A 9,110-nucleotide genomic window follows, 5' to 3' on the forward strand; every position below is an offset into this window, starting at 1 on the left:
CATCAAAACCCTAGTTGATGCTAGGGAACAATCAAGGTAGATATAAGAGCGTGCTGCGTGCATGGAAAAGAAATAATAATAATAATAATAATAATAATAATAATAATAAATTAATAATAATAATAATAATAAAATAATAATAATAATAATAATAAAAATAATAATTCTCTCGTTTTAGGCGATTAGGGCAGGGTTGGGTAGGGTTCCACATCATTTTCCGGCGTATTTTCCGGGGGTGTCAAGATGGCAGGGGTAATGGGCTCACTAAAACCTCTTTGATCACTCATCTTCGTGACCGTCATTGTTGTGAAGATGCGCGGGATTTGACCCGACACTCTCTTACTTCGGATTTGGCTATTTTCTTGGAGGCCGAGACGACCTTCCGTCGTATGGGCATTTGGCTTTGTGGGGAGTGTTTCAAGACGCATTCTCTTCGTATGAAGTGTCGGCATGGTCATGGTTCTGATGATTTTGTGGCCCCTCCTGACTTGGGAGATGGTGTTGTTCGGTTTGTTCTTTTCGGTTTTCCTAAACCGCAGGTTCCTTCGATGGGATCTCCTGGAGGGCCTCTTGAGCCTCATTTTGCTTTTGATGTTGCTCTTCTTGATAGTTTGCTATCTAAGCGATTTCGTTCAGTGAAATCTATCCCTCCTAAGTGTCGCTTGGGTTTTTCTCGGGTTCTCAAAGGGGCCCTTGATAAGGTGATTGGCAAGCCTGATGACATCTCTTGTTGGGTTCAATTGCTTGTGTTGCCTCTCTGTGTCCTTAAAACCTTTTCCCCAAGGAGTAGTCGCGAGTGTTCTTCGGGTGTCAGGCGTCAGCGACAGGAAGAGGGTATCACCTCTGCTATTCGTTCTTGGTGTGAGCCTGGTGGTTCTGTGCAGCTTGTGCGTGACACGTTGGCTGATGTGTCTCCACCTTTGTTGGATGCTGATGAGGACCATGATTTGTCTGAGTGTAATATTAAGCAGTGTAAGAGAAAGATTTCTGACGGACATTACACTGCTGCGGTTAGGGTTCTTTCGTCTTCTGGTCTTGCCCCTTACAATGACGCTACTCTTGCAGATTTACAAGCTAAGCACCCTTCCTTTCCGGCTCCTATCTTCCCGGATATTCCCGTTGATCAGCACCTTATTGCTACTCCTGCTGTTGTTTTGGATCAGATTAGGGGTTTTCCGCGAGGTACGTCATGCGGTAGAGACGGCTTGCGTGCTCAACACCTTATGGATTGTTTGAGTGGTGCTGCAGTTGCTATTTCGGATGAGTTGGTGGAATCTATTACGCAAGTGGTTAATCTTTTTCTCGCTGGGAAATGTCCTGCTGTGTTGGGAGAATACATTGCTAGTGCTCCTCTTACGCCACTTGTCAAGCCTGGTGGTGGTATTCGGCCTATTGCTGTGGGTACTGTTTGGAGGCGTCTGGTTTCAAAGGTTGGTGCTGCTTTGATTGGTCCGCGTCTAGGAAGTTATCTAGGAGGTCTTCAGTTTGGTGTTGGGGTGCCGGCGGGTGGTGAGGCTATTCTTCATGCAGTTAATCGTTTGGTTGAGGCGCGTGGTGGTGATGTTGGTCTCTCCATGTTGTTAGTGGATTTCCAGAATGCCTTTAATTTGGTAGACCGGTCGGCTTTGTTGCGTGAGGTTCGTCTCCATTGTCCTTCTCTCTCTCGTTGGGTTGAATTCTGCTACTCTACTCCAGCCAGGTTGTTCTACGGGGAGCATATCTTATGGTCATGTCAGGGGGTGAAACAAGGTGATCCTTTAGGTCCTTTGCTTTTTGCTTTGGTTCTTCACCCATTAGTGTGCCAAATCAGGGATTCTTTTGACTTATGTTTGCAAGCTTGGTATTTAGATGACGGTACTATTATTGGTGATACCTTAGTGGTAGGGAAAGTTTTGGAGTTGATTTTGGCGGAGGGACCTCGTCTCGGACTCCATGTCAACGTTGAGAAAACGGAAGTATTCTGGCCCTTGGAGGACCCTCGTAGCCGTCTCGTCGGTGTCTTTCCTCCAAATATTGGTCGTCCTTTGCATGGTGTTAAGTTGCTGGGTGGTCCTGTCAGTGCTGATTCCTCTTTCTGTGGTGAGCTTGTTTCGCAGAGAGTGTCGAAGACCATTGTGCTAATGGATGCTGTTGCTAAGCTCGATTATCCCCAATGCGAGTTGTTACTTCTTCGTGCGTGTACTGGGGTTTCAAAACTCTACTTTGCTATGCGCACTTGTCCTCCTCGTCTTTTTGAAACAGCGCAGGTTTCATTTGACGTGGCCCTTCGAGCTTCTTTAGAGCGTATTGTAACTGCTTCGGGGCCTGGTTTTGGTGATTGGCAATGGAGACTTGCCACCTTACCTTTTTCTTATGGTGGTTTGGGTGTATATTCGGCGGGTGATGTTCGGCATTACGCTTTCCTTGCGTCGCGTCTCCAGTCTTCTGGTCTTCAGGCTACGCTTCTTCGCGATTCTGGTATTGTTGGTCCGGGACCGGCCTTTGATGGTGCTCTTAGTCTTTTTAACAGGACTGTGGAGACTGACCTTTTCAATAACCCTAGTGAGATCGCTGCCCCCAGACTCATGAAAAAATTGGCAGATATATATTTCACGAAGGTCACTTCATCTGTGGATTCCACTTTCTCCTTATCTCCGCGTCAGGTTGCCTTATGGAAGTCCCAACAGGGGAATCACTCTTCGGCCTGGTTGCGAACGGTCCCGATATCGGGTTTGGGTCAGACTATGAATGGTAAGACTTACCGTTGTGTTCTTTGCTATCGATTGGGTGTTCCATTGTTCTCCGTTTCAACACCGTGTTCTACTTGCTCAAGGGTTTTTGATGGAGATATTTATGGGGATCATGCAGTATCTTGTGCTGGGATAGTAGGTATTAAACATCGGCACAACGTTGTTCGTGACACCCTTGTTGATATTTGTTTTCGGTCTGGGATTTCTGCTCAAAAGGAGGTCAACGTTGGGTTGACTGGTGGGAACGAGGGGGCGCTACGACCAGCAGATGTGTTGCTTTATTCCTGGGATAGAGGACGTGATGTATGTGTCGACTTGACGGGGTCTTCACCTTTGACACATTCGGGGTTGTCTGACTTCGTTCCTGGTCGTGTTGTGTCGGCGGCGGCTCAGCGGAAGCGGGACAAGTATGGGGCACGTTGCAGGGCTAATGGTTATGGTTTTCTTCCTTTCTCCTTTTCTTCATTAGGGGAATTAGACAATGATGCTATTGCGTTGCTGAAGCGGGTTCAGGCGTTCGCTAAGACTCAGGATATTGGTGCTCGTGCAGCTGCTCACATCTTCAGTAGGATCGGGTTCGCTATAGCTAGAGGGGTGGGAGCCCAGATTGTATATCGGCTCCCTACCAATTTCTTGTAAATTGATTGAATTTGTAGGTTTTTTTAATTTTAATAATAATAATAATAATAATAATAATAATAATAATAATAATAATAGTAATAATAGTAATAAAACATTGACGGTTCATGTGCTTACTACTCCTTTATTACTCCAATGAGGTTAATTTGCTTGGTCAAATGAGAGTCATATCGTAATGTCTTACCCGTAAATAATAAATTTTGTCTACTCTTTTAAGTATTAACTATATAATATGCGTGTATATGTATGTATATATGTATGTAGAATAAAAATAAAAAGGGAAGTCTAAGGCCTTAAGAGCCCTTATATGTAGAATCATTATTACCGTCATTATAATGAATTTTCATTATTTTATAAACAATTATATTTTGAGTTTTTGACATATGTTGGGATAGTAGTCAAATAAAAAATAACCAGGATCATGGAGTGGAGAGACAAACTGTCCCTCCATCTCCCCCAAGAGTGGCATGGATTCAATATCTTCTACGTATAGATGAGTATTGTCCAAGAGGAAATGAATTTTCAATGGGCAATAAACATTAAAAGACATTATTAATTTATTATTGATGATATGATATGAGTTGTCACCTTCAATATTAATAGGATTAATATTGCTTTTCTTTTTTTTTTTTTTTTGAATGAAATAGGATTAATATTGCTATTCCTATTAATATTGTTCTTTTTTTGGAATATTTTCATTGATCCCCATTGCATTTTGATTAACAAAAAACAAAAGAATTATTATAAATCATTGGAATTGAGGCTATTGAGCTTGAAAAAAAAAGCTTGAAATTCTCGACATAAGTGATTTTCAACTAACATTTTCAATCTGTTTGCTTCAAATTAACATACACATTTTTTTTCTTCTCTTCACTTATAATCAAGTCACATTTCATACAAGGTAAATATTTTTTATTACTAAAGTTTGCTCTTGCTTCCGAATTTTTCTAATTGTATTTACTACGAGTACAACATTTAGCTAGGCTAGTGTACTATGTACACCCATCGCATTCTCTTTCCTAAGTGATCACTAACATAATAAACTTGCTAGTAGCATTATTACAAAACTAATTGACATTTTGTTTAAATCAATAAAATTATTCATACTCCATAAAATACTCCGTATAATATCAACATGTCATTTTTATTGATTTGCAAACCAAGTGACAAATTTATAATTAAATCAACAAAAATTACTCATATACATCCTGAATTCCAATACTGCTCAATCACTACGACAATAACAATAAATAGATATATATAGTAAAAAAAACATTAAAAATATGATACAACATCCGAGTGTAATTTTACACCCGAGTAAAGATAGGATCCTTCATTCCTTCTCCCTATCATCCCACTTCACCATATAGGTCATTATCCTTTACATAAAACGCGATTAAGACATGGTTAGATAGATAAAATAATGTTACAAAATTCGTAGAAACACAGGACAAATTAGCTGGGATTTGATCAATTTCAAGTCAATCACAACACAACCTCTTCAAATAATCTCACTTTCTCTCTCCTCTCTTCTCTCCCAATATCTCCCATTCTCCCCTGTAAGAGTAACTTCACCGACTCGCATAAAATTCAATTCAATTCAATCAATACCCACCCAATCACCAACACCCACTTCATCTTCTTCCTCATATATCAACCACTCTCAATTCTTCTTCAATCCACCATTAAAACTCAGAGAGAGAAAAACAATCAATTGATTAAACATGGGTAGTAGAGATCCGGAGAAGAACAGAAATGTAAACGTGAATAATGTTAATTACGCAAATCAGTCGAATTACCCAGTTGCAGCATCTGGGTATCACATTGAATCTTCTGCAAGACAATGGACATCTTGGTTGGTACCCATGATTGTTGTTGCAAATGTTGCCATGTTTATAATTGTTATGTTCGTCAACAATTGCCCTAAAAATAATTTTGGGTTTAATACTTGTGTTGCTCGATTTCTGGGTCGCTTCTCCTTTCAACCTCTTAATGAGAATCCTCTTCTCGGCCCTTCTTCTAACACGTAATTTTCTACCCCTTTTTTTTGGGTTGATTTTAGTTGTTTTTATTTGGGTTTTTGATGTTGTTTTCTTGTGATATTGCCTTCTTTTAGCTGATTTATTCTGAGTTTAACTTGATTTTTGGCTTTTATTGTAATTTTGTTCTTCTTTCAAGCTGATTAAGTGTAGGTTTATGATGAATTTTAGCTATCTTTGGTGCTTTTATTATGATTTTGTTCTTATTTTCAGCTCATTTAGTGTAAGTTAATGATAAATAATGTTATTAAAGTGGTCAGTTTTTAGCTTGAATTTAGAATATTTAGTATGGATTTTTGAAGAATTATTGTGGGGTTTCTTATTATGCTCAATCTTTGTAAATTAAATGTGGGTGTCTGATTAATTGATTTGGGGTTTTAGATTTTTTAGTGATTGGTGTGGTTAGTAATCCCAAAGTAGTTGTTTTTGCTTGATTTTTATTGCTAAATTTACTATATTTGCAACTGCTGTCTGAGTGAGTTTTGAGAATGTGGACTTGTGGAACGCAGAAATACTGATTCTTAATTTTAACCTAGGCATCTGGGATTGCTTGAATTCGTCAGTCAAAATCAATTTTTATTGGGAATATTTCTCTCAATATGTCAATGAACTTTTGTTTGATTGGGTGTTCAGGAGTATGATTCAATTCATAGTAATTCATGGTATGAGACTATGTGGCTGTCACCTTCAAACAATCTTTATTGATTCAATCATGGGATTGTTCCTCAATTTTATGCTTTCTTTCCATATTTAAAAGCAAAAAAATCTGCTTTAATTTGTTTTTGACTTCTTATATGATGACCGGGTTTATTTGCAAATAAAAAACCATTTTGAATATGTCTTGCTTGCTTTTTTGGCTGATATTGTTGCATGTACTTAGTGAATGGTGAGCATTACATAAGTTTTATATTGTTTACATATCTATGGACGTTTTTTTTTTGGGAATATTTCTTCCTTGTATGCATGCCATTATGTCATTGTGCTTGGCTGGACTATGGAAAATTTTACTATCCAACGGAGGAAGTGTGTGTTTGTGAAACAGCTTAACTAATTTGAACTGTCAAGTGACTGTAGCATGAACTAATAAGTTCGCTTGAAGGTTAAAATCAATTTCCATACTCTTTCAACTCCTTGATAATCATAATTTGATTAGTACTACTATAAAGGTGTATAACATTAATATCTATTTTGAAACAATAAAAATGATGGCATAGTCTCAAGGGCTATGAGTGAGAAGTTTTAATCAAAAACTAGTATATAAACGAAGTCCCAGACTTAGCTGTTGTCATAAATTCTCAACTAAATATCATTTTGGGATACTTACTAGCCCTTATACTTATCAGTCCTTTTATTCATAGCCCTAATGGCTATAATTAGCAAAAAAAACTTTAAACAATACTCTGGCATTATAGGTGTTAGGTAACTGTAAAGATGATTGTTTTGATGTGCATTAGTTAACTAAATAGGATCTCACTATGGGTTGTACTGAATATGACTTAGAATGACATTATGAGATAGCTGTTGTGTACGAGTATTTTGTGCTTAATATTAGAATTCTAGTGTATGTTGGCTTTAGCATTGATTTTAGAAAGTTTGTGAACTTTTATTGCGTTGTATGAAAATTTCTCTTTTATTTATCCCCCATTTCTTGGAATCCCATAGCATAGCAGTATTGTCAGACTAGTCAACACTCAACACAAAACCAATTTTTTGTTACCCTAAGCATGTCCTTTTTTGATTGGTGTGTAATTGACTCCTGCAGATTAGTGAAACTGGGGGCTCTTAAATGGGATAAGGTGGTACATCAGCATGAAGGCTGGAGACTCATTACATGTATCTGGTTGCATGCTGGTGTAATCCATCTTCTTGTGAATATGTTGAGTTTGGTTTTCATTGGTATCCGCCTTGAACAACAATTTGGATTTGGTATGGTCTCTCTTCTATAATCATAAAACAAATTTTATATTCTCTATGTGTGGCTGACTAAATGTAAAAGTAAATACATTGTTGGGCACTCAAGTTGTTTTTTATTTTACCCGTGGCAGTGCGAATTGGAATATTATACCTGTGTACTGGTATTGGTGGATCTGTAATGTCTTCACTCTTTCTCCAACAACAAATTTCTGTTGGAGCCTCTGGTGCTTTGTTTGGACTACTTGGGGCAATGCTTTCTGAGCTCTTTACTAATTGGACAATTTATGCAAACAAGGTAACAAATTCTCCGTTGCTATGATCTGACTGACAAATTGAAAAAGTGGTTTATATTTGTGCGCTTATTCAATACCTAGTTGATCCAGTCTGGGAGCGTAGATGATTACTAGCGCTTCAATAGTAAACCCTATACTTCCTCCGTTCTTAATTACTTGACCCGCTTTGACTTTTACACTATTCACTTCTCCTCCTTTGACCGTCTTTTGTGAATTATATGTAAGGAAAAATATATTTATGTATGATCTTTTTGGATTCGTCTCAATAAGTACTATCATAATATATAACTTTTATAATTTTTACTTATGGAGAATTTAAGGTATTGATTGTTAAAGTTTTGCATTGGCAAGCATGATGAAAGAAACAGGTCAAGTAAAAAAGAACAGAGGAAGTAGTATCAACTAATTTTTGTTTTTGTTTTTGATTTTGAGCTATTAACATAAAAGTATGTTATAAACACCAATAACTGCAGAATACCTTAAATATGTTGAAGTACACCTCAAGTTTATAAGTCTCTGAGTTTCTTTGCATTTTTGTAGGCTGCTGCGTTGTTCACGCTTATTATCATGATCGCAATCAACTTGGCAGTCGGAATCCTTCCTCACGTTGACAACTTTGCACACATTGGAGGATTTATATCAGGATTCCTATTTGGGTTTGTGTTACTCTTACGTCCTCGATTTGGGTGGCTGGAGCGTCACGAAATGCCAGAACATGCACGTGTAAAATCCAAATACATGGCGTATCAATTAGTGTTGTTCTTTATTGCTGCAGCGCTGCTTATAGCTGGGTAAGACTTTTTTTCTATGATGAAACTCAGCTGGAATTTATTCTAGAAGTTTTTTTTCTTTGAGATCATACATCTTACAGGCATACTTTATGATTCACCCCCCCCCTTTTCCCCTCTCTTTTGACTCTGTGAGAGATCATACAACATCATACAGACATATGTGTTCACTGCTCATATCTAATGTTTATTGACCCTTATCCAAACCTAAAGCACCACTCTGGTCCTTGTTTAACTGTTTTCAATCATCTTCTCATTTGATGGTACGCTGTATGTTCTGTTTCACGTTGTTGGTAGATTGATCAAATAATCATCGTACGTGTTGTTTGTCACAGATTTACTGTTGGATTGGTAATGCTCTTCCAAGGAAAGAATGGAAATGACCATTGCAAATGGTGCCGTTACCTGAGCTGTGTGCCAACTTCAAAATGGAAGTGTGGAAACTGAGAAGAAAATGTCAGATTTTCTGATCCTCTTCTTTTCTATGCGTTAATATATGTTCGCTTCCACGTTAGTTTCAAGTTTTTTTCTTCTTTATCCGCTTTTGGTTTTGGTTTTTATAGATGGATATCGGTTATCATTGTACATGGAGTAGTAGATAGTGATACGTATACCTGTTTTTTTTTCCTCTTCTTAAGCAGTGTGTTAATAGAATGATTTATTAAATGGAAAGGTGTGTGTAATTGTTCTCTTATATGTTGTGAATCA

At 37.8% G+C, this 9,110-nt stretch overlaps 1 protein-coding gene across 1 annotated transcript; it reads left to right on the forward strand.

The window, feature by feature from the left end:
- Window positions 1-4,793: 4,793 nt before the first annotated feature.
- On the forward strand, window positions 4,794-9,110 carry LOC110702492 (RHOMBOID-like protein 2). Its single transcript, XM_021880211.1, has 5 exons — window positions 4,794-5,394; window positions 7,170-7,333; window positions 7,453-7,616; window positions 8,155-8,405; window positions 8,738-9,110. The coding sequence occupies exons 1-5, from the start codon at window positions 5,093-5,095 to the stop codon at window positions 8,847-8,849; spliced, it is 993 nt and encodes a 330-aa protein (XP_021735903.1). The 5' UTR covers window positions 4,794-5,092; the 3' UTR covers window positions 8,850-9,110.

Source organism: Chenopodium quinoa, unplaced genomic scaffold (genome assembly GCF_001683475.1).
Source record: "Chenopodium quinoa cultivar QQ74 unplaced genomic scaffold, ASM168347v1, whole genome shotgun sequence".
Classification (NCBI taxonomy): Eukaryota; Viridiplantae; Streptophyta; class Magnoliopsida; order Caryophyllales; family Amaranthaceae; genus Chenopodium; species Chenopodium quinoa.

Coding starts and splice junctions, on each gene's coding strand:
- LOC110702492 (XM_021880211.1), top strand. CDS start 5,093: ATGGGTAGTAGAGATCCGGAGAAGAACAGAAATGTAAACGTGAATAAT. Junction 5,395..7,169: donor CTCGGCCCTTCTTCTAACAC/GTAATTTTCTAC, acceptor TGACTCCTGCAG/ATTAGTGAAACTGGGGGCTC. Junction 7,334..7,452: donor TGAACAACAATTTGGATTTG/GTATGGTCTCTC, acceptor TACCCGTGGCAG/TGCGAATTGGAATATTATAC.